Source organism: Mobula hypostoma, chromosome 8 (genome assembly GCF_963921235.1).
Source record: "Mobula hypostoma chromosome 8, sMobHyp1.1, whole genome shotgun sequence".
Classification (NCBI taxonomy): Eukaryota; Metazoa; Chordata; class Chondrichthyes; order Myliobatiformes; family Myliobatidae; genus Mobula; species Mobula hypostoma.
In genome coordinates, this window is record NC_086104.1 from 93,671,246 (window position 1) to 93,696,581 (window position 25,336).

Below are 25,336 nucleotides of genomic sequence, written 5' to 3' on the forward strand. Positions count from 1 at the left end.
AAGCTTCCCAATCCTCTACCTTCCCATTAATTTTTGCTATATTGTATGCTCTCTGTTTTGCTGTCTTTGTCTTGCCTTGTCAGCCATGGTTGCCTCATCCTCCCTTTAGAATGCTGCTTCTTTGGAATGAACTGATCCTATGCCTTCCAAATTGGTCCCAGGAACTGGAGCAACTGCTGCTATGCTATCATCCCTGCTACTATCCATTTCCAATCAACTTTGGCCAGCTCCTCTCTGTCTCTTTAGTTCCCTTTACTCTACTGATTTTAATTTCTTCCTCTCAAGCTATAGGGTGAATTCTATCATCAGTGATTATGAGCACTGCCTCCTCAGGGTTCTTTTACTTTTAAGTTCCCAAATCAAATCTGGTTCATTACACAACACCCAATCCAGAATTGCTTTTTTCCTAATGGGTTTAACTATAATTTCCTTGGTGCGTGTGTGCTGTAGATTATAAGTGTGTAACTTGTGAGGGTATGAAAACTACAGAATCAGAAAAAAATTCAGACACAGAAGTACCTTGATACTGACAAGAAATGCAGGCTTGATTAAGACAGATGGGAAGGAAAGGAACAATGGGAAGAGGATCAGCTTGAACAAAAGACATTATGAAAGTAAGTGCTGAAGTATTAAGATAATCCAGAAAGGCTTGTTATGACAGGTTTATTGTCTCAGTTAGGATATGTCCTTGTTAAGCAACCAAGTGTCATTAAACAACTGGTTCGAACTCTTTTGCTGTAATTTAGTTCTATAATTTAGTTTTATTTCAGCTTACCTCCACATCTGGAACACTGCGGGGCTGAACCAGACACAACATGCTTAGTAGCTGTAGAATTAGCTCTTCAATATATTGCAAAGCATCCTCAGTAGATTTAAGTTTGGGATGTACTTGTTGTTGAACCTGTCAACAGCAAATGGAAAAGCAACTTACAATTAAAACCCAAACAAAACAATTAATAAATACACATTTCATAATTTTTAAATTTCCCAAGTAATACTTCAAATACCCGACTAAAAAAGTTATTTCCATATTCAATATTTTATGGTATTCTGAGCTGTATATTTTTGATTGGCAGTATATTCAACTCTAACCAAAAAAAGTTGATATATTCTAAATATGGTCACCTATTTGGCTCATCTATATTCATCCATCCAGAAAGGTCAAGTTCTCTCCCATGACAAATTTGGTTCAGCTTTGGATATGTTACAGGTCCACTGGCTTCATTAACAATTAAACAGAGACAGGTGTGTAAAAAGAGCCCGAAGGATCATTGGATCAAGTCATCCCAACCATAAACTGTTCAGCTGCTACCATCTGGGAAATGGCACCGCAGCATAAAAGCCAGGGCCAACAGGCTCCGGGACAGCTTCTTCCACCAGGCCAACAAACTGATTAATTCACGCTGATAATTGTATTTCTATGCTATATTGACGGTCCTATTTAGTACAAATTACTATAAATTGCACATTTAGACAGAGGCATAACATAAAGATTTTTACTCCTTATGTATGTGAAGGATGTAAGTAATAAAGTCAATTCACAGTTCAAATGCTGTTTGTATGCCTAATTATTCTGGGAGTTGTCTTGACTGATATTATTGATTTGCAGAAGAGGATCATCTGGAACGTCATAGTGCTATTGCGTGACTTGAATTGGATATTCTTACCTTTACAGTAAGTACTAATGCAATCATTCATAAGGCACATAAAGCATACACAAAGTTTAACTGAATTACCTAATTCCTTTTACTTCACTGAATGTGAACATTAAAGGTCATGTATGTTCAATCAGATTGCTTCAATCAACCCTTTCCATTTATTCATGATCTTCAATTACTACAAAAACCCTCCCAACATCTGGTAATAATTTTACTCAACTTAAACAGGACATATTTCTACAAGTCTGCCATTCAACCCTGGATGAGCACCCATTCTCTGCAAATACCTGTTTTTCCACTGTCTGATTTCAGTGCAAATTTTTGGTAAAAGTACATTCAATCAGAAGTGGAATCCACCTGCTTAACTTAGTCGTGACCTTTACCTGGCTTCTACTAAGGAATTGATGCAGAGCCAATAACCAAGAAGAAATGCAAATCACTGAAATGGAATCTTGATCTCTATTTGAGTCTAGTCTACATTTCACAGATTTGCAGGAATTCAAGACTATTCAGAGCTAAGCTTAACACAACTATTATATTTTTAGGATGAATTCTACCAAAGACCTCTTCCTATTAACAGAAATCCTAAAATGTGATCGCTCAAGAAGAAAGAATTTGGTATTGTATTGCACATATATTGCATTTCTTAATTTAAAAGTCAATTCAATGCAATAATCAGTGTGTGTGAAAATAATTTAGCAGCACTAAATAAACCCTTAGTTTAAACCCAGAGCCCCTTATTCTACACCCTTAATTATGAAATCATATTCCAGCTTATCCATTACTAATCTCTGAATATTCACGTCTCCTCATGCCCCTCTCTTCCTTCTTTGACTTATCCCATCTACTTTCGTCCAGTCCTCCCTTTCCACCTGCATCAGGACACTTCTTGTGCTCTCAAGCATTCTGATCACTTTCAATTTCTTTGGCACCAACATCCCATGGGCAATTAGTCTTTATACATTTCCATTTCCCCCATCAGGAAGGATTTAGGGCCCTCTGCTTCTTTCTTGAGCATGGGCTCCTGCATGGGCTGCAACTACAACTGTCTTTTCATTGGCTACATGTAACCATCTTTATCTCAAACCTACTCTGGCACCTCTCCATAACTCTTTCACCATTATATTGTTAACTGCATTGGTGCTGCTTCCTATAATCATGTGAAACTCCTCAGTTTTATCATCTTTGCTACAGATTCATTTGGACCACTTTTGACACTAAGACTGTCATTGTGTGTGAGTGATTGAGTGGGAGGTATGGGGCTTGTTTTTCTGTTATTCTGTATTGTAGTTGTTGCTTGTGTAGCCCTGCTGAATATTGTGAGCATGCTATGTTGGCACCGGAATGTATAGCAATACTTGTGGGCCGCCCCCAGTGTACCCCTAGGTGGTATTAGTTAACGGAGAAAATGCATTTCACTGTATGTTTTGATGTACATGTGAATCTGAAAAACTGAATCTGAATCTAAACTAGAGTTGTATTCCTTGGAACTTAGGAAGTTAAGTGATAATTTGAAGTTTTAAAAGCACTAGGAGAACTGATGAGGCAGACAGAAAATATTTTCAGTAGTTGAGGTCCTTAACAGTATTATTATTCTTTTACTGTTGTTACATGTACCAAGATACAGTGAGAAGCTTTTACTTGTGTGCAATTCCACAGCTAGTTTCCCATCAAATTGTCACTATAAATACAAAGTAAGCAAAATTAAATAAAGCTTTCAAAACCAGGCAGTGATTAGAGAATGGAAACTTTTAGACAAGGTGCGATTGAGGTATTAGAGCAAATAAATATAGATTTTTACAGGAGTGATATAAAAATGAGATCCTAATGTGGTTAATGAAGTAGAGAAGAATTCAAAGAGCATAAAAACAGCATATGGCATTTGTGACTGACTCAAATGCATTTTCTATTTCTCTTGATTGTCCTTAAATCATAATCAGGGGCCTTCCAATCTTACAATGCATGTCTGAATACAAATAATTTTCTGTGAAAAATCTCTGCTATATATTGTTAACGTAATGAACTTTGCCAATACCAGTGCATTAATGGTGCTGTATTAAAAGAAACTGCTGAGTATAATCTTGACCACTAGGTGTCAATGATGCCATTAACATTTTGATGCTTTTTAAAAATCAGATATGGTATAATTCTCTGGCATCTTGCTTCAGGTTCAGGGAACATTTCTAGGAACAAAAGCACTAAATTGGGTTCTCTGTGATGTGTGAACCTCTGCTCTCGCAGGTTCTGGGCATTGCTATGCCGGGTGCCTTTTCACAGGGTTTTGACCCAAAAAGTCAGCAATTCTTTATCTCTCATAGAAGCTGCTCAACCCAGAAGGTTCATCCAATAAAATTTGCTTCAACTGGTACAAACCCTGCCTTAGTTGTTGCTGCACAATGTTACACAAAACAAAACAGCACTGTACAGATCTTTTGGCTTAAAATGTTGTGTCAACCTTTTAACCTATTTTAAAACCAAGCTAACCCTTCCCTCCTCTATAATGCACTATTTTTCTATCATCTGTGTGCCTATTTAAGTATTTCCTAAATGCCCCTAACGTGCCTGCCTCTATCACCAGCCAAAAAAAAGGCCATTCCATGCACCTACCACACTCTGTGTAAGAAAAACTTCTCTGACATCCTCCCTATACTTTCCTTTGATCACTTAAAATCATGTCCCCTTGCATTAGCCATTTCCACCCTGGCAAATAGTCTCTGGCTATCCATGCTATCTATCTATGTCTCTCATCATCTTGTATACCTCTATCAAGTCACTTCCCATCCTCTTTTGCTCCAAAGAGAAAATCCCTAACTCACTCAACCTATCTTCACAAGACATGCTCGCTAGTCAAGGCAGCATCCTCTGCACCCTCTCCAAACATTCCAAATCCTTCCTATAATGAGGCGACCAGAATGGAACATAAGTGAAGTCTAACCAGAGTTTTATAAAGCTAAAACATTACTTGTGGCTCTTGAACTCAATCCCTGACTACCAAAGGCCAACACACCATACACCTTCTTAACCATCCTGTCAATTTGCATATCAACTTAGAGATCTATGGATGCAGATCCCGAGATCTTTCTGCTCCTCCCCATCAACAAGAATCCTTTCATTACCCTTGTATTCTGCCTTCAAATTCAACCTTCCAAAATGAATCATTTCACAATTTTCTGGGTTGAACTCCACCTGCCACTTCTGAGCCCAGCTGTGCATTCTGCCAATGTCCTGTTGCAAACTACAACAATCCTCCATTCTATCCACGACTCCACCAACCTTTATGTCATCTGCAAACCAATCTACTCTTCTACTTCCTCACCTAAGTAGTTTATAAAAATCAACAAAGAGCAGGAGTCCCCGAACAGATCCCTGTGGAACATGTTGTTTACTGATCTCCAAGCAGAATACTCTCCATATATTACCTTCAATGGCCAAATCAATTTTGTAACCACATAGCCAAGTTTCTCTGGATCCTATGCTCCCTTTCTGAAAGAGCCTACCAAGGGGAATCTTATCAAATGTCCCCTTCGTAGGCTCTTTCAGGAAGGGGGCATATCCACTGCTCTACCTTCATTGATGTGCTTTGTCCATTCCTCAAAGAATTCAAGCAGGCTTTTGAAGCATGGCCAACCCATCACAAAGCCATGCTGACTATCCCTAATCATACTATGCTTCTCCAAATACTCATAAATCATGTCTCTAAGAATCTCTCCAATAATGTGCTCAACACTGAAGTATTTGAGCAAGAATTCCAAATAGTCTCATCTTTAGCATAAAGCTGAACTTGAATGTTTTGATGTCCTGTCGTTCTAAATACCCAATTAAGAGTTATAAACCTATCAGTATCTTTCAATAGCTTAATTCTGCAACTTAATCTGAATTCCAATCTTAGAATAGAACAATACCAACCACTGGTACTGTCTACACTGCACTCTCTTTAAACTGGAATGTATGGTACTCAGAACCGATCAAAGCTCTGAGAAATGCAAAGATGGCATGCTGAGGAAACCGCACATAACAAAGTATATTGAAGATTTGATTAAAAAAGGGAAGCACATTACAAGCAACTGTAAGCAAATGAGACCTTGGATATAAAGGGTGCATGAAATATAGAACATTGAATAGTACAGCACAATACAGGTCCTTCAGCCCACAATGTTGTGCCGACCCCTAAACCCTGCCTCCCATATAACACCCACTTTAAATTCCTCCATATACCTGTCTAGTAGTCTCTCAAATTTCACTAGTGTATCTGCCTCCACCACTGACTCAGGTAGTACATTCCACACACCAACCACTCTGAGTAAAAAAATCTTCCTCTAATATCCCCCTTGAACTTCCCACCCCTTACCTTAAAGCCATGCCCTCTTGTATTGAGCAGTAGTGCCCTGCGGAAGAGGCACTCGCTCTCCACTCTATCTTGTATACCTCTATCATGTCTCCTCTCATCCTCCTTCTCTCCAAAGAGTAAAGCCCTAGCTCCCTTAATCTCTGATCATAATGCATACTCTCTAAACCAGCCAGCATCCTGGTAAATCTCCTCCGTACCCTTTCCGATGCTTCCACATCCTTCCTATAGTGAGGTGACCAGAACTGGACACAGTACTCCAAGTGTGGCCTAACCAGAGTTTTATAGAGCTGCATCATTACCTCACGACTCTTAAAACTCTATCCCTCGACTTATGAAAGCTAGCACCCCATAAATTTTCCTAACTACCCTATCTACCTGTGAGGCAACTTTCAGAGATCTGTGGACATGTACCCCCAGATCCCTCCGCTCCTCCACACTACCAAGTATCCTGCCATTTACTTTGGAGAATCCTATTCTACAAGAGGTGGAGGGAAGCTTTTCTAATTGGGAGTCTGTGACTAGTGGTGTAACTAAAGAATAGTGCAAGGACCTTTGTTGTTTGTGAGGTACATTGACAACCTGGATATGAATGCAAGAGGTATCAAGTCCGAGTTTAACAGCATGGAAATAGGTCCTTTGCCCCCATTACAACCCAGTGAGCTCCTCCCATCAGTCTGCATTTGGCCCATAGCATTTTAAACCGCTCATCCATGTACTTACCTAGAGGGCTTTTAAATGTAAAGTGTGCTCCCCCCAACCACTATGGCTGGCAGCTCATTCCAAATATGCACCACTCTTCGTGTTCAAAATACTTTGATTTTTGAACGCTTTGTGTGAAGATGCTGCTCCTGATATCCCTTTTAAATCTCTTGCATCTAATCTTAAAGAGATACCTTTTTTTTCAAGCATCCCCTCTGTGGGAAAATGACTATATTCCCGAATCACAAATGAGAAAATCTGTAGATGCTGGAAATCCAAGCAACACACATAAAATGCTGCAGGAATTCAGCAGGCTAAGCGACATCTAGGGAAAAAAGTACAGTTGACACTTCGGCCCAAAACGTCAACTGTACTTTTTTTTCCATAGATGCTGCCTGGCCTGCTGAGTTCCTCCAGTATTTTCTGTGTGTTCCTGAGTACTTGAGTGTGTGCCTTCATGCTTCTGTACTTCCTTCCTAATGGCAGCAATGAGAACAAGGGCTGACTCCTTTGAGGCATCACTCCTTGAACTTGTCCTGGATGCTACAGAGGCTAGTGCTCATGATGGAGCTGACTAAGTTTACAACTCTGTGCAGTTTATTTCAATCTAGTGTAGTAGCCTACCTCCCCCACCCCCACACCAGATGGTGATGCAGCCAGTTAGAATGCTCTCCATGGTACATCTGTAGGAATTTGTAAGTGTTTTTCGTGACATACCAAATCACTTCAAACTCCTAATGAAATATAGCCACGGTCGTGCCTTCTTTGTAGCTGCATCTTTATGTTGGGTCCAGGTTAGATCCTCAGGGACTTTGACACTCAAGAACTTGAAATTGCTCACTCTTTGCACTTCTGATCTCTCTACAAGACTGGTGTGTGTTCTCTCATCCTACCCTTTCTGAAGTCCATAATCAGTTGTCTGGTCTTACTGACACTGAGTGCAAGGTTGTTCCTGTGACACCACTCAACTAGCTGATATACTTCACTCCGATATTTCCTCTTATCACCATCTGAAATTCTGCCAACAACGGTTGTATTGTCAGCAAATTTCTCGATGGCATTTAAGGTGTGCCTAGCCATACAGTCATGGGGGAAAAGAGACTAGAGCAGTGAGCTAAGCATACATCCCTGATATAGGCTAGTGTTGATTGTCAGTGAGGAGAGATGTTATTTCCGACCTCACAGATTGTGGTCTTCCAGTTAGGAAGCAGAGGATCCAGTTGCAGAGGAAGGTACAGAGGCCCAGGTTCTGAAGCTTTTTGATCATAACTGTAGGAAATATTGTGTTAAATGCTGAGCTGTAGTCAATAAAAAGCATCCTGACATAGGTATTTGTATTGTCCAGGTGATCCAAGGTCATATGAAGAACCAATGAGATCACATTGGCTGTAGACCTATTGTGGCAATAGACAAACTGCAGTGGGTCCAGGTGCTTGCTGAGACAGGAGTTAATTCCAGCCATAACTATTCTCTCAAAGCACTTCATCACTGTAGATGTGATGATAAAGGAGAAACCTTTTCCAGAGTGGTTGATAATCTGGAACACTGACATTGGAAGTGATGCAGACAGATAGAATCACCATGTTTAAGAGGCATTTAGACTGACACATGAATAGGCAAGGCATATGGGAACTGATCAGCACTAATGTACTCATGTAACAGGCCGAATTGGCCCATTCAGAAATGTTTGATCACACAGAACAAAATAGCCTAATGGATCAGCACCTTACCACAAAGTTAACATTAATTCACTCCATCATCTGCACACCATGATTATACCATCTACAAAATGTATTACAGTTACTTGCCTGGCCCACTCCAACATAATCTCCCAAATCAGGCATCTCATCTGCCAGGTGACAACTGTAATAAATCTTTGGCAACACCATCAACTACAGGCCCAGCTTCAAATGAATAGCATAAATGGCAGTGTTGCTTCACTACCAGATGAACTCAACGCCTTCTATGCCACCTTGAAAGGGAGAACACAACTACAGCTGTGAAGATCCCTGCTGCACCCGATGCCCCTGTAATCTCCGTCTCAGAGGCCGATGTTAAGCTGTCTTTAAAGAGAGTGAACCCTCGCAAGGCAGAAGGTCCAGATGGAGTACCTGGTAAGGCTCTGGAAACCTGTGCCAACCAACTAGTGGAAATATTCAAGGACATTTTCAACCTATCACTGCTACGGGCGGAAGTTCCCACTTGCTTCAAAAAGGCAACAATTATATCAGTGCCTAAGAAGAATAACATGAGCTGCCTAAATGACTACCGCCCAGTAGCACTCACATTGACAGTGATGAAATGCTTTGAGAGGTTGGTCATGACCAGACTGAACTCCTGCCTCGCAAGGACCCGGATCCATTACAATTTGCCTATCGCCACAATAGGTCAATGGCAGATGCAATCTCAATGGCTCCCCATACAACTTTAGACCACCTGGACAACATAAACACCTATGTCAGGAACACACATAAAAGTTGCTGGTGAACGCAGCAGTCAGGCAGCATCTCTAGGAAGAGGTACAGTTGACGTTTTGGGCCGAGACCCTTTGTCAGGACTAACTGAAAGAAGAGCTAGTAAGAGATTTGAAAGTGGGAGGCGGAGGGGGAGATCCGAAATGATAGGAGAAGACAGGAGGGGGAGGGATGGAGCCAAGAGCTGGACAGGTGATTAGCAAAAGGGATATGAGAGGATCATGGGACAGGAGGCCTAGGGAGAAAGAAAGGTGGGGGGGGGGACAGCCCAGAGGATGGGCAAGGAGTATAGTGAGAGGGACAGAGGGAGAAAAATACATATGTACATACATATAAATATATATATACATACACATATATACACACACACATATACATATTATATATAAATAAATAACGGATGGGGTACGAGGGGGAGGGTGGGGCATTAATGGAAGTTAGAGAAGTCGATGTTCATGCCATCAGGTTGGAGGCTACCCAGACAGAATTATAAGGTGTTCCTCCAACCTGAGTGTGGCTTCATCTTTACAGTAGAGGAGGCCGTGGATAGACATATCAGAATGGGAATGGGACGTGGAATTAAAATTTGTGGCCACTGCGAGATCCTGCTTTCTCTGGCGGACAGAGCATAGATGTTCAGCGAAATGGTCTCCCAGTCTGTGTCGGGTCTCGCCAATATATAGGAGGCCACATCGGGAGCACCAGACGCAGTATATCACCCCAGCCAACTAAGAGGTAAAGTGTCGCCTCATCTGGAAGGACTGTCTGGGGCCCTGAATGGTAGTGAGGGAGGAAGTGTGTAGCACTTGCTCCGCTTACAAGGATAAGTGCCGGGAGGGAGATCGGTGGGGAGGGATGGTGGGCGGGGGGGGGAACGAATGGACAAGGGAGTCGCATAGGGAGCGATTCCTGCGGAAAGCACGGGGGAGGGGAGGGAAAGAAAGATGTGCTTAGTGGTGGGATCCTGTTGGAGGTGGCGGAAGTTATGGAGAATTTTATGTTGGACCCGGAGGCTGGTGGGGTGGTAGGTGAGAACAAGGGGAACCCTATTTCTAGTGTGGTGGCAGGAGGATGGGGTGAGAGCAGATGTGCGTGAAATGGGAGAGATGCGTTTGAGAGCAGAGTTGATGGTGGAGGAAGGGAAGCCCCTTTTCTTAAAAAAGGAGGACATCTCCTTCGTCCTGAAATGAAAAGCCTCATCCTTAGAGCAGATGCGGCGGAGACGGAGGAATTGCGAGAAGGGGATGGCATTTGCGAGAAGAGGAATAGCCCAGATAGCTGTGAGAGTCCGTAGGCTTATAGTAGACATCAGTACATTATCTCTGGAGACAGCTTGAGACAGAAAGATCTAGAAAGGGGAGTGAGGTGTCAGAAAAGGACCAGGTAAACTTGAGGGTAGGGTGAAAGTTGGAGGCAAAGTTAATGAAGTCAATGAGCTCAGCATGCGTGCAGGAAGCAGCGCCAATGCAGTCGTCGATGTAGCGAAGGAAAAGTGGGGGATAGATACCAGTATAGGTTTGGAACATTGATTGCCCCACAAAGCCAACAAAAAGGCAGGCATAGCAGGGACCCATATGGGTGCCCATGGCTACACCTTTAGTTTGGAGGAAGTGGGAGGAGCAAAAGGAGAAATTATTAACAGTAAGGACTAATTCCGCTAGACAGAGCAGAGTGGTGATAGAGGGGAACTGGTTGGGTCTAGAATCCAAAAAGAAGCGGAGAGCTTTGAGACCTTCCTGGCGGGGGATGGAAGTATATCGGGACTGGACATCCATGGTGGAAATAAAGCGGTGGGGGTCAGGGAACTTAAAATCATCGAAAAATTTCAAAGCGTGAGAAGCACGAACATACGTAGGAAGGGATTGACAAGGGGGGATAAAACAGTGTCGAGGTATGCAGAAATGAGTTCAGTGGGGCAGGAGCAAGCTGAGACAATGGGTTTACCTGGACAGGCAGGTTTGTGGATCTTGGGTAGGAAGTAGAAACAGGAAGTGCGGGGTGTGGGAACTATAAGGTTGATAGCAGTGGATGGGAGATCCCCTGAGCGGATAAAGCTGGTGATAGTGTGGGAGACAATGGCCTGGTGCTCCTTAGTGGGGTCATGATCAAGGGGTAAATAAGAGGAGGTATCCACGAGTTGTCGCTGTGCCTCGGCAAGGTAGAGGTCAGTACACCAGACTACAACAGCACCCCCCTTATCGGCGGGTTTTATAGTAAGGTTAGGATTGGTGTGGAGGGAGTGGAGAGCAGAGCGTTCCGAAGGAGTGAGGTTGGAATGGGAACAAGGTGTGGTGAAGTCAAGACGGTTGATGTCCCGTCAGCAGTTAGGTTGCCAGTTAGACAGTTAGGACCTATGTCAGGATGCTGTTTATCGACTCTAACTCAGCATTCATTACCATAATTCCCCCAATCCTGGTTGAGAAGTTGCAGAACCTGGGCCTCTATACCTCCCTCTGCAATTGGATCCTCGACTTCCCAACTGGAAGACCACAATCTGTGCAGATTGGTGTTAACATATCCTCCTTGCTGACCAACACTGGCACACCTCAGGGGTGTGTGCTTAGCCCACTGCTTTACTCTCTATATACACACGACTATGTGGCTAAGCACAGCTCAAATACCATCCATAAATTTGCTGATGATACAACCATTGTTGGTAGAATCTCAGGTGGTGATGAGAAGGCGTACAGGAGTGAGATATGCCAACTAGTGGAGTGGTGTCGCAGCGACAACCTGGCACTCAACATCAGTAAGACAAAAGAGCTGATTGTGGACTTCAGGAATGGCAATATGAAGGAACGCACACCAATCCTCATAGAGGGATCAGAAGTAGAGAGAGTGAGCAGCTTCAAGCTCCTGGGTATCAAGATCTCTGAGGATCTAACCTCGTCCCAACATAATCTATGTAGTTATAAAGAAAACAAGACAGCGACTATACTTCATTAGGAGTTTGAAGAGATTTGGCATGTCAACAAATACATTCAAAAGCTTCTATAGATGTACCGTGGAGAGCATTCTGACAGGCTGCATCACTGAGTGGTATGGGGGCTACTGCACAGGACCGAAAGAAGCTGCAGAAGGTTGTAAATCTAGTCATCTCCATCTTGGGTACTAGCCTACAAAGTACCCAGGACATTTTTAGGGAGCGGTGTCTCAGAAAGGCAGTGTCTATTATTAAGGACCTCCGGCACCCAGGACATGCCCTTTTCTCACTGTTACCATCAGGTAGGAGGTACAGAAGCCTGCAAGCACACACTCAGCAATTCAGGAACAGCTTCTTCCCCTCTGCCATCCGATTCCTAAATGGACATTGAACCCTTGGGCACTACCTCACTTTTTTAATATACAGTTTTTCCGATGTTTGCATGTTTTTTAATCTGGTCAATATATGTATACTGTAATTGATTTACTTATTTATTATTGTTTTTATAAATTTCCTCTTCTATATTATTTATTGCTTTGAACTGCTGCTGCTAAGTTAACAAATTTCACGCCCCATGCCCCTGATAATAAACCTGATTCTGATATGACACCTATTAGCAGAGCTTCATTAATTGGCATGTTTTGGTTACTCAGGAGCATAATTGCTATTTATTTCAGAGTTCTTGTAGATTTAACATGCTGACCAGTTTCAGTTCCAATCAGACAAGCAAAGAGAATCAACTATTTAATTTTAAACAAATAATTTTAATCCAAATAATTAAGCATTGCAATACTGTAATCAAATGGAGAATTATTTTATGCATACTAGACAGTCAAAATAAAATTTACCAGTAAGAAAGTGCAAAGGGAGTGCTAACAGAACAATAAGCAGGATGTATTGCTTCATGATACCAAAAAGACTGCTGGAGAAAATCAGTGGGTCAAGCAGCATCTGTAGAGCCAAATGGATAGTCAGTCAATGCTTTGGGTTGAAACCCCATATCAGGACTTATTTCACAATACAAGTTTGCCTAGTGTACACAATTGTCAAGGCCACAAATGTGTATTATTACATGATGTTCTAAGAATTTTAACCAATATCAGAGCTGATTTATGCAATCCTAGTAACCATTGCTTAAAACTAAAATGACTATTTACAAGTAATTATATTTTCTTACAAATGTACCCAATTCCTTCTCACACTTTTTTAAAAATCCTCCAAAATACAAGGAGTCAAATTGAAGCAAAATCAATGTGCAGCCAGACAAGGTAGAGGCACTTGCAAGTAAGCAGAAATGAATGGAATTAACAGTGAATTTTCAAGACCTGTGGGGGTGAGGGGGGACCCTTGAGCTTGCCATACTTGAAAAAAAACACACTATTTCTGATGACAAGCAGCCTGGAAAATATATTTCTTTATTTTCCTTATTGTAATTGCAAAAAAAAAGTAACTGCACCAACTTATCATTATTTAGAGAATTATTTAATTGTCTCAAAAGAAAACACTCACTGGTTAGAAATCTCCAGGGCGGCATCTCTCCTCAGATAAAAGCATCAAATTACATGATACTTGCATCTATTAAATAACTTCCAAAATTTAATTGCTATTCACATTCAAAATATTTGGAAGATCAAAATAAGAAATCCCCTTATTTCCTTTTCTTACTAGAAAATTCATGCTTCTCATGGATCTAAAAACATTCAGGTTGTAGCAACACTGTGTTTTGTAGCTAAACGTGATAAACATCATGAGTTCCTAAAAAAGCCTGCACCTTGTTTTGTTTCATTTGTTTACCTTCCTACATTTCTCCTTACAGAATAAGATCATTTTCATGTTGTAGAATATATTCTATTTCTCTCCTTCTCTCTTCTGTCTTTTACTATTTTCTTTCAGGTGGGAATTGGTCTACTCTAATATGATGTTGTATGGCAGTATGCCTTGAGGAAATAATAGCTGCAGGCTGTATTTTCCAAAGCTAATGGAAGGCATATGGCCTTCATTGCCTTCTGCGTCACATGCTCTTCACAAACCCATAGCACTTAACATCCTCCATTCTTTTTCCTTCTGCCTTTTGCTCTTGTATCTAACCTTTCCTGCTCCTTTGAACTATCCAGTGATTACTCTTCCTTCAACAGCAGACTGTGAGTGTTCATTAAATTCATCATTCAGGTTTTGTCCCGTTAGATCACTTTGTTTTTGCATTTTAATTTATTTGAATATATCAAATCAGGAAGAAAACTACAGCATTTCTTTACATTTTTCTCCCCAAGTTTCGATAATTAGAATGCTTTGAATTTCTAATTGCCAAAAAACATAAGAAGTTTAATTAGTTTTGATTTCTATTTTTAAATCAAAATTTAAAATTAAGATGGTGAATACAAACTGGTCTCCATCAACTTACATTTACTGAAATGTACTGTGTATATAAAAGCAAAAGTAGTTGTGCATTGTATGACAGGTACGCAGACTATCCCTCACACACAGCTTCCTTGAGATTCAGTGAATAGCAGGGTAATGACGTGTGACATTGGCTGTGGAGTGTAGCCTTGAAGTAAGGTGACCAAATCCCCAAGGACTAACCAAGTACACCCTGGATCTTGTGGGAGTCCAGAGAGGAAATCACAGAAGCCCTCGTAGAGCTATTTGCTTCGTGATTAGCCACTGGTGAAGTTGTAGAAGACTGGAGAATGACTAATGTTGTTCCACTGTTAAAGAACGACAGGCCAGGGAACTACAGGCCACTGGAAGAAATTCTGAGGCACAAAATTTATCATCACTTGGATAATCAACGCCTGATCAGGAATAGTCAGCATGGTTTTATGCATGGGAGGTGAAATCTGCAAATCTTTTGGAGTTTTTCAAAGAAGTAACTAAGGGGATAGATGAAGGTACCACAGTGGATGTTGTGTATACAAACTTCCCGTAAGGCAATTGATAAGGTCCCACATGGCAGGTTAATCTGAACAGTTAAATCTCAGGATTCAGGGGAGCTAAAATGACAGATTAATAGGTTGCAGTGGGTGGTGGCTCAAAGTCAATGCTCTGAATGGAGGACTGTGACTAATGAATCCCCCAGGGTTTGGTGTTGGTAAGTCTTAATTACTACTTATGTAGCTGATATGGACATGAATGTACATGGCACCATTATGCTAATGATGCCAATTCAGGGGTCCTTGTGATAGTGTATTTGCAAAGGGATCTTGATCATTTGGGGAAATAGGTTGAGGAATGATAAAGTATTTCAACTTAAGTAAGTATGAGATAATGTTGTTTGGCACAGACAAACTAGGGTAGGACCTATACTGTGAATAGCAGGGCAGAGAGGTGTTACGGAACAGAGAGACCTAGGAGTACAAGTGCATAGTTCACTGAATGTGGCCTCATAAGCAAACAGGTGGCGAAAAAGGTGCTTAGCAAGCTGGCCTTCATCAGTCAGGGCATTGAGTTTAAAAGTAGGAACATTATGCAGCAGCTAGGCAAGTCATTGGTGAGATAGAACTTCGAATATTGTGTACAGCTATAGGAAAAACATTGTTTATCTGGAGAGGGTGTAGATAGGATTTACAAGGATGCTGCCTGAATTAGAGGGCCTGAGTTATAGGGAGAGGTTAGCCATGGCTGAATCTTTATTGGCAAATGGGGGGGGGGGGGTGACATATTAAGGTTATAAAATCATGAGGGGTATGGATAAGAAAGACAGTCATAATCTTTTCCTTAGGGTTGGGGAGTCCAAAACTAGAGGACGCATATACAAGAGAAGAGGTTAAAAGAGACCTGAGAGGTAACTTCTTTACACACAGGGTTGTGGGTACCTGGAATGAGCTGCCAGAAGAGGTTGAGGCAGTTATAATTGCAACATTTAACAGCCATTTGGATAGGTCACAGAGGGAGGGGGCTTGGAAGATTACGGGCCAAACAGGGGCAACAGCGACCAGCAGGGAGGATACGGTGGTCCCATGTACCGGTGGACCAAAAGATCTGCTTCTTTGCTGTATTAACTCCTTGAATCTATGACACACATTCAGTTAGCACAAGGGTCAACTCTTGATTCTATTTGTCACCAGCAGCACAGAATTGTTGCACATGGAGAGAGAGAAGATTAAGAACAGATGACATGATGATGAATAAGGAACTCTGAAAAGCAGTGTTTGCTGGGAAGTTCTGCACCTGATTTTTAGAAAAAAAAATCATCTGGAGAAGCAGCATCTGTGGACTAATAGGAACCTGTGGTTCACTTCATATCTTCCACACATAGGTCATGAGTCTAGTCTTCACAACCTCTGCTGAAGTGAGGAAGCTTAGGTGGAATGATAGCTGTCATTCCATGCTGTTCATTCCTTTTGTGTGAACAAACCATTCCATTCCAGGCAAGCATGCTTGGTGCTGCACATTGGAAATTCTGCATGCAGCTGTGTGTACTCCCTAACTTGAGTTTTCATATTTGCATACCTTGTTGTTTTCTGTACTGACCTCCCCTCTAGTCTTCCTTTGGTGAACATTGGAAGTACGTGGGCTAGGATCACTCAAAAGTAAGATGGGCTATATGTTCAGAAGAAGTGTGATGCTTTGACCATGGATACTATTCATCTTCTAAATGTTACAAGCTAAAGAAATGCTCATTAGGGAGGGGTTGGTATACATGCTCCTATTTACATCAATGGAGCTGAGGTTGAGAGGATTGAGAGCTTCAAATTCCTAGGACTTAAGGTCACCGTTGTAACCCACGACCAAGGAACCTCATCAGCGCCTCTACTTCTTCGAGAGGCTAAGGAAATTTGACATATCCCCTTTGACCCTCACCAATTTTTAAATCATTGCATCATAGGAAGTATTGGATGCATCCCAGGTGAGCATGGCAATTGCTTTGCCTGTGACCACAAGAAACTGCAGAGCTGTGGGGATAGCTCAGCAAATCACGGAACCTAGTCTCCCCTCCATGGACTCTGTCTGCACTTCTCACGGCCCTCATAAAGCAACCAGGATAATCAAAGGATACACCCACTTTTCTACCCCGCCCCCCCCCCCCACTGGACACAAAAGCCTGAAAGGACATATCAAAGATAGCGTAATTCTAACTGTTAAGACTATTAAACTGTTCTCCTGGTACAATAAGATGAACAGCTAATCTCACAATCTATCTTGTTATGGCTTTGTACCTTATTGTCTACCTGTGTTGCACTCTCTCTCTGTAATTATAATACTTTATTCAGCATTGTCATTGTTTTACTTTGTACTACCTGAATGCATTGTTGACCTGACTGAAAGATAACAAGGCAAGTTTTTCCTCTATACCTTGGTACATGTGACAACAGTAAACCAATTTACCAATTATCAATTTACATTAATCACCAGTTAATTAAAAATTGAAATCTATCGTCACCAACTAGCAATTATTCAAAATGCAACAGTATTCATGCTAATTAATTGTCTCTTCACAAAAAAATTACAATATGGAACATAGCTAAAATCAACCACAAGTACAAAGAGAAACTAAACTGAATTTATCACGTGAATCTGAAGCTAATGTTTTAAAATGGCTTAAGGATGAATGCTTTCAAGGGGAATTTAACATTACTGCGCTTTGGGAAGACATGATCAGTCTTGAGGGTAAATTGTTGTTAAAAATGGTGGCAAGTTTCTGGGAAATATAAAAATAGCCACTATACTAATACTTTTCCTTATTCTATATAGAAACAGTCTCTAGTAAATGAAACCACTGCAGAACTTCTCATTTTCCTTTAGCAAAGCTACAATTCATCGGCTTTCAGAGTTGTCAACAACTTCTTTTTCCAAATAGTAGTTGCTATTTCTTCATGATTAGAAAAGTTACTTATTTATTTCAAAACACCTAAATGGCTCGAATATACAAGCCACCTTGATGATCTTACCAACAATCTGTTGTGTTTGTTTTTAAAAGAGTGGCAGGTGCCTGGAATTAGCTGAGGTAGTGATGGAGGCAGATATGATAGTGGCATTTAGGAGGCTTTCAAATAAACACATCAATATACAGGCAATAAACAAATAATGTGGAGGCAAAAAAGACTTATTTTAATATTTCATCATGTTCAGCATAGTCATCTTGGGACAAGGAGCCTGTTGGACTCTTATGAGCTTAGTTTTGTGAACCTGTGGTTAGGATCATGGTTTGCATCCCAACATGAAGCAAACCTAAGGTGAAATGATTTTCTACAAGGAGGAAAATTTGAAGAAAGTGCTCTACAGTCCCTCCTGGTTGATTGAGTCAAAGGATTCAATACAGGTTGAAAGGATCAATTCTAATGATTGGTGCTATTTCTTAGCATCGGTTGTCATGTGGTGAAAGTTATATCAACTGTTCCTCCAGAGGGATAAAATCAAAATATGATTCAGCTGTAGCTCTTCAGCACTGGAAGGTGCTGGTTGAGAATGACCTTGTAATTATTATCCTATGGACAAAAAGAGACTGCTCTGTAATTTGTCTCCTTTATTGAAGATGCTGATGACTTTGGCATTTTGGAGGTCACCTATCATATTACCTCTTCCCAGATACAGGCAATGAGATTATGGATATGTGACTGGAGCTCCCTATCACCAGATTTTAGAACATGGCAAAGACAGAATCTTGTTCTCAAGGCCTCCTTATTCAATTGGCAGATGGGCTTTGTTGGTCATGAGTGATGACAAGTCTAGACCAAATATACTGCAGCAGATGCTCACTGAAAAACCAAGAGACTGACTGCCTCTCTGTCCTTCGGTTCATTTGCATATTTTTCTCTCTAACCAGAGAAGGATTTTGGTTATTTGGGCCAAGCGTGGCCTTGAGTGTATTATAAACATTGCACTGTCTGCAGTGCCTCCTGTGCTTTTTCCTCATGCCATCTGTCTTCTAGATCTCAGGTTTTCTGCTGCACGTGGTGGTTTTGATAACTCTTGAGACTTGCTTAATTAAGAAATGTTTCAATTGTGAATGATTAGCTGCAATATTCCCTGGTAATTCTCACCAAATCAATCCTGGTTTTTCTCGGTAGAGAAGCCAAAAATCTCTTTATAGATGCGAATGAAGATAGACATCAGAGCACAGATCAGTGATTTCCATTGGCTTGCGAATCAAAAGATTACCTATGAAATGCTATCTACCTCTGTGGGGTCCTTCACAGCCCTGACATTAAATTTCTACCTTTTCTGGTATTTTAGGGTCAAATTTATGGAGGTAACAGACTGGATTAAACACATCAGTCCAGCAGTCATCTTGTTTTTGCTCAGACTAGGAATGTCGCTATGGGGAAATTAGCTGTCAGTCTAAAAAGCAACCTGTATACACTCATAACTTTCTTCAGAACAGACTAAAATGTTTAATTCCTAGAAATTTTAAAATCAACTCTCAAAAACTTTAACTAAGATCCAAGAGATTAATCAAAAACATCAACAGATGATTAAAGAAACAGGAGAAAACAAAAAAAAAATGAAGTCAAGTCAGTGAAGTCCATCAGAGCTCCTAAGAATTGGGAACAGTACCAAGCATAAAAGGTGCCTTTTAATGGGCAGTAGCCTCCCCAGCGTCGAGGACACCTGCAAAGAGCAATGCCTCAAAAAGGCAGCATCCCTCATTAAGGACTCCCATCACCCGGGACATACTCTCTTCTCAGTGCTATTATTAAGGTGGTGGTACAGGAGCCTGAAGGCACACACTCAATCCTTCAGGAACATCTGCTTCTCTTCCGCCATCAGATTTCTGAAGTTTTTTTTTATTATTATGTATTGCAGAGCACTGCTGCCACAAAACAACAAATTTCATGACTTATGCCTGTGGTATTAAACAGATTCTGATTCTAAAAAGACAACAAAAATTAGCCATGGGAGAAACTTGCAAGAAATACCAAAACTAGTACAAAATATTAATTCTATTAGGAAAAAAGCAGGGCAAGTTAATTTAAAATAAGTAATTGCAGTAAGGAAACTGTAGGAAATAATTACTTTGCACCATTTTCAAGCAGAAGAGGAAACCATACTAGACATTTGTAGGAAACTAATATTGAAACAAAAATATTTAACTGGCAGTCAAGTGATCTGGTACATTCTAACCCTGAAAAAGGGAAGGTAGAAATGCATGCATCTCTTTCTTATACAGTATTAATTTATACTAGCTTTGATTTTCTTCAGTCTCTCCAGTGCAGTCGGATGAGTTTGTCTCTAGTAAGGCAAACTCATCAAGACTGAAGGTGTAGAGTTACCTGAAGGCCACATACCACATGTACAGGACAGTTACAAATACCTGGGGGCGCTACAGGTGCATAGAAGGCATGATTAGGACACAGGGAAGGCTGCAACATCCAAGTACCTCCAAAGAGTGAGACAGCTGAATGGGAACAACAAGATTAGAGTCATCAACACATTCTCCCTACCAGTCATCAGGTACCAGCCACAATAGTGTGCTGGCCAAGGAATGAACTGGAAGCCACTGACATCAAAACCCAGAAACTACTAACAATACATAGACAATTCCATCCAAAGGCCAATGTCAAGCGACTGTACACCCACTGGAATAAAGGAGGACAGGGACTTGGAAGTTTCAAGGCCACAGTCCTGGAAGAAATGTGAAACATCCATGAGCATGTCAGGAAGATGGCCCCTAAGGATGACCCGCTTGGAGAATACCTCAGACAGCATGCAGGGGATATGGAAATGGAAATGGTTGAAGCAGAGCCAGAGGATCAGAGATCATGGCAGGACAAGCCACTGCACAGGATGTACCATCGCCAGATATCAGAGCCATGCGTCATACAAAAAGCTTCTAAAAGATAAACATCAAACCGCCAGCATCAATTGTAACTTCTAAATATGAGATTGGTAATTTAATTTTCTTAATAAAAGTTATAAGGAAATAAATAACTACAAGATAGAAAATAGATACAAAGGTGGCTACCTGGTATCAATCAACATTTAGATTATGAGAACACTCAAGTCCTCTTTTATTGTCATGTAGAAATACATACATGCATTAAGAAATGATACAATGTTTCTCCAGAGTGATATCACAGAAAAACAGGACAAACCAAAGACTAACACTGATAGAACCACATAACAAAAACATATAGTTACAGCAGTGCAAAGCAATACCATAATTTGATGAAGAACAAACCATGGGCACGGTAAAAAAAAGTCTCAAAGTCCCCAAGTCGATCAACTCCCAAGTCTCCAATAGCAGGTGGCAAAGGGGAGAAACTCCCTGCCATAAACCTCCAGGCACCGTCAACTTGCCGATGCCTTGGAAGCAGCCGACCATAGCCGACACTGAGTCCTTCCATCCAAAAACTCGAGCCTCCGACCAGCCCCTCCGATACAGCCTCCCGAGCGCCATCCTCTGCCCAGCGCCTTCGACCTCGCCCCAGCCGCTGAAACAAGCAAAGCCAAGGATTCGGGGCCTTATGCTCCGGAGATTCCGGTTACCACACAGTAGCAGTGGCAGTGAAGCGGGCATTTCAGAAGTTTCTCCAGATGTTCCTCCGTACTCTCACGTCCATCTCCATCAAATCAGAATTGTGCACGGTACCCTACTTGACAAATTACAGATATCATTAACCGGAGAGGCCGTGCGCGCTGCCGTCGCACCGCCATCTTCTCCTCCTCATTTTGAATGGTGACAAAAGCCTTGGGGTGGGTTGGTTCTAAATAGCCTGCCAGCCCTATGTTGGCAAAGGGGTACTGTGAGAGAAGGATGCATTGGATGTACTATATGGCCTAACACTGTTCCCAGGTTCTAATTCAGGAACATCAAAGATTCAATTATATTGCAGCAGTCCAAAAGATTTTTCCTGATTACCTCTACGAATAATAGAAATTTATCTTGATGTAACTAACTGGAAAGAAAACCAAAGTTGCATACATATAGCAATTAAACTAAATTTCAGCCTTCTATTTATATTTTTATGTATATTAAGTTTTGGTCTCTTTATTATCTGATTGACATATCTATAATTCTCTTCCAGAGAATGGTTTGTATTGTCATCTTATCCTTTTATTTTTCATTGTCCCAAGGAAATTACATGAATTTCAATGGCCAGATTGTCTCATACAATTCACTGTTATACCACCCGAAAACCAGCCTCTCTGTGGAGCACCAAGCCTCACTCTCTGCCAAACTTTTCATTCCCATTCCTCAGCAAGCCAACCCCTAATCAACTCTAGCTACAGTGTTGCCTACTACCAAAACAAAGCATTAACTCCAATCAAACCTCATTCTGCTTTTCCAATTTCAATGGAGAACTGCTGCTTTCACTCATTGCGTTACAAAATGAGGGTGAATTTCTCAAAGGAAACTGAAATGCAGCCAAGCTGACAAATATAAGCAAACTCAAGATTCCTTTGAATTCTTCACCTGCCACTGGGGTCCCACTGACTTTCTGCATTCAATTCAAACCTTTTATATTTCCTTTTCTCAGACCTTATTGTGACATGATCCACAATTTCCAAGTTATGAAACACTACACACAAAAATGCTGGCAGTTGGCTAGAGTCCTGCTGAAGGGCCTCAGCCCAAAATGTTGACTGTACTTGCGTGTTGCTTGGATTTCCAGCATCTGCAGATTTTCTCTTGTTTATAAAACACTACATAGGCCACAGCCAACAAACCACATGCTTCTGGTCACTACCCTACAAAAAGATGTGCTACTACCACAGACCAGATGCAAAAAAAATGATGTTAGGACAAAAGGATAATAGTTATGTAAAGAGGTTGACTAGGCTAGGGAGATTTATTTGAAACAAAGGTACAGAGTAATGAGAGATCAAAAGAGAGGTAAAAACGAAGGGCTATAGGTTTAAATTCATTGGAAAAGGATTAAATGGGAGCTCAGGAAAGATGGATGGGAAAGTAGTGAAAGTCAACAGTTACACAAAAACTCAAATAAGAAACAAGTACCAAGAAATGTACAAGTTGTCACGGAAAAACAAACTCACAATAAAATTGGTTGAAAAGGGATGCTGAAATCAAAAACTGCAGAAATTTACAGCACAAGAATTCTCCAATCCATTGTCATTTCTGGTCAAATATCCTTCTGCTGCTTATACATGAGTATGTCAAATGTCACACGGGTTTCCACTTCCAGATAATGAGTTTCCAGGGTAGATCTTATTGCCTCAGTGCCCTCTGAACAATTAAACTTAAACCTACATCCCCTGGTTATCCCTTGAATGCTTCAAATAGCTAAAATGATTAGGTTTTATATTGCTAAAACTACTAAAAAACTAAAACACTCAAATACTTATAAATGTTCAAACACAGAAATTAACAAATCATTAGCTTTTCTTTAAAAACCCTTGAAAGATATTAAAATAATGTTTTTGTAATTTTTTGAATAGCCCACCTATTTACTGTAACTGAGATCTCTCAAAGCTATTCCCCTCCATGTATGAACTCCCCAACCACTGGGCCGCAGACTGGTACCGGGCCGCAGAGCATGTGCTACTGGGCCGTGAGGAAACGATAAGAGTCAGCTGCACCTTTCCTCATTCCCCATTCCCTGTCACGCACTGTTGAACTTGAACATAGGGTTGCCAACTGTCCCGTAGTAGTTGGGACATCCCGTATATTGGGCTAAATTGGTTTGTCCCATACAGGACCGCCCTTGTCCCATATTTCCCCCACTAAGGTAGAGCGTTCCTATGAAACCTTTTGTGCCGAAATGGCGTAAAGAGAAGAAGCAATTACCATTAATTTACATGGGAAAACTTATGTGAGCATTCCCAGACCCAAAAAATAACCTAACAAATCATACCAAATAGCACATAAAACCAAAAATAACACTAACATATAGTAAAAGCAGGTATGATATGATAAATACACACCCTATATAAAGTATTAATAATGTATGTACAGTATAGACAGGAAGATAAAGGCAAAACCAATCTATGGGGAAAAATCGGCACGTACACGCATGCGCACATCACACGCACACGTCACACATGCGTACACAGATGCCCACGCAAGGCTTCATGGTCATTGTAGTCTTTCCTGGGGTAGTGTCCTGGGATTTGACTGCTACTTTTGTCCCTTATTTGGGAGTGAGAAAGTTGGCAACCCTAACTGTAAAACACATGTTGAGGTGAGTTTAACCCCACTTGAACACCGCAACCTGCCCCCCCCCCCGCCCCGGTCGGCCAGTCCGCAAGAATATTGTCAATATTAAACCAGTCCGCGGGGCAAAAAAAGGTTGAGGACCCCTGACTTATACTATCTAAAATCTGACATATAATTGTCTGGTGAATTCTTATCTTTAAAGAAGCTGGCAATTCCCCAGCTAAATCCCAAAGTCCTATAGCATGCCAGTAACTGGTGAATAGTTGACAACAATGCCTACATTTCAGTGTAAGCACACGCATGCACAGAAATTCTGAAGCCAAAAGTCAGTCTGACTGGTGATTTTAGCAAATGAACAGTCTGCCAGGTCTGGGATAATGAGTTAGTGATTGTTAATGTGAAGGTAAAATGTTAAAAAACAATGGCACTGTTAATAAGAGATTAAATCATGGACATCCAACTCAAGAACAAGGAGGAAGAAATCTTGTCCAATCCAGAAAACTTATTTTAATGTGGACCAATTAAACAAATATATATCAAAGTTCTAAGTATGTATACCATATACAACCATGAGATTTGTCTCCTTACAGGCAGCCACAAAATGAAGAAACCAATAGAACTCATTTAAAAAAGACCTTCAAACACCCAAATGTGCAGTGAAAAAAACAAATAGCACAAACAATAAAAGTAACTAGCATTCAGAATTGAAGTTCATGAAAGTGAGTCCACAGATATGAAGCCAGCAGCCAGCCGATCCAGGAGTTCATTAATTGTAGGCCACAACCTCAGTTCAGCGTAGAGATGAGTAAACCTCACAGAGAGGTTTCGGAATGGCCAAAAACTTTTGTATTCAAACTAATAAGTAATGCATGACTGACTCACAATCCAGAGAGCTACTGGAAAGAACTTATTTTGCATATTTAAAACACTGCCTTGCTTTCTTCATGTACCGATTTCCAGATCACCAAGGTTTGTAGAGTGAAAACACTTTCTTCGATCTTGAATTCTTCTACATGCTGAAATAATTCTTATCCTTCCCCTTATTCAACCAATTATTGTCCTCTCAAGGGAAATGGGTAATTCCAATTCCTGCTTGTTGTTGCTCATAACCTTATACACCTGAAACAAAGCACCTGTCTCCTTTTGACTCCCAAAGAAAAGAATATAATTCTAGTCACT

General features: G+C 41.0%; 1 protein-coding gene across 2 annotated transcripts in view; it reads right to left on the minus strand.

Annotated features, from left to right (window-relative positions):
* LOC134350741 (son of sevenless homolog 1) overlaps window positions 1–25,336 on the minus strand; it is a 204,921-nt gene that overhangs the window by 114,520 nt on the left and 65,065 nt on the right. For both annotated transcript variants that reach the window (XM_063056364.1, XM_063056363.1), the window contains exon 2: window positions 776–901. In XM_063056364.1, the coding sequence (XP_062912434.1) occupies window positions 776–901 (126 nt within the window). The remainder of the gene's footprint in view (window positions 1–775; window positions 902–25,336) is intronic.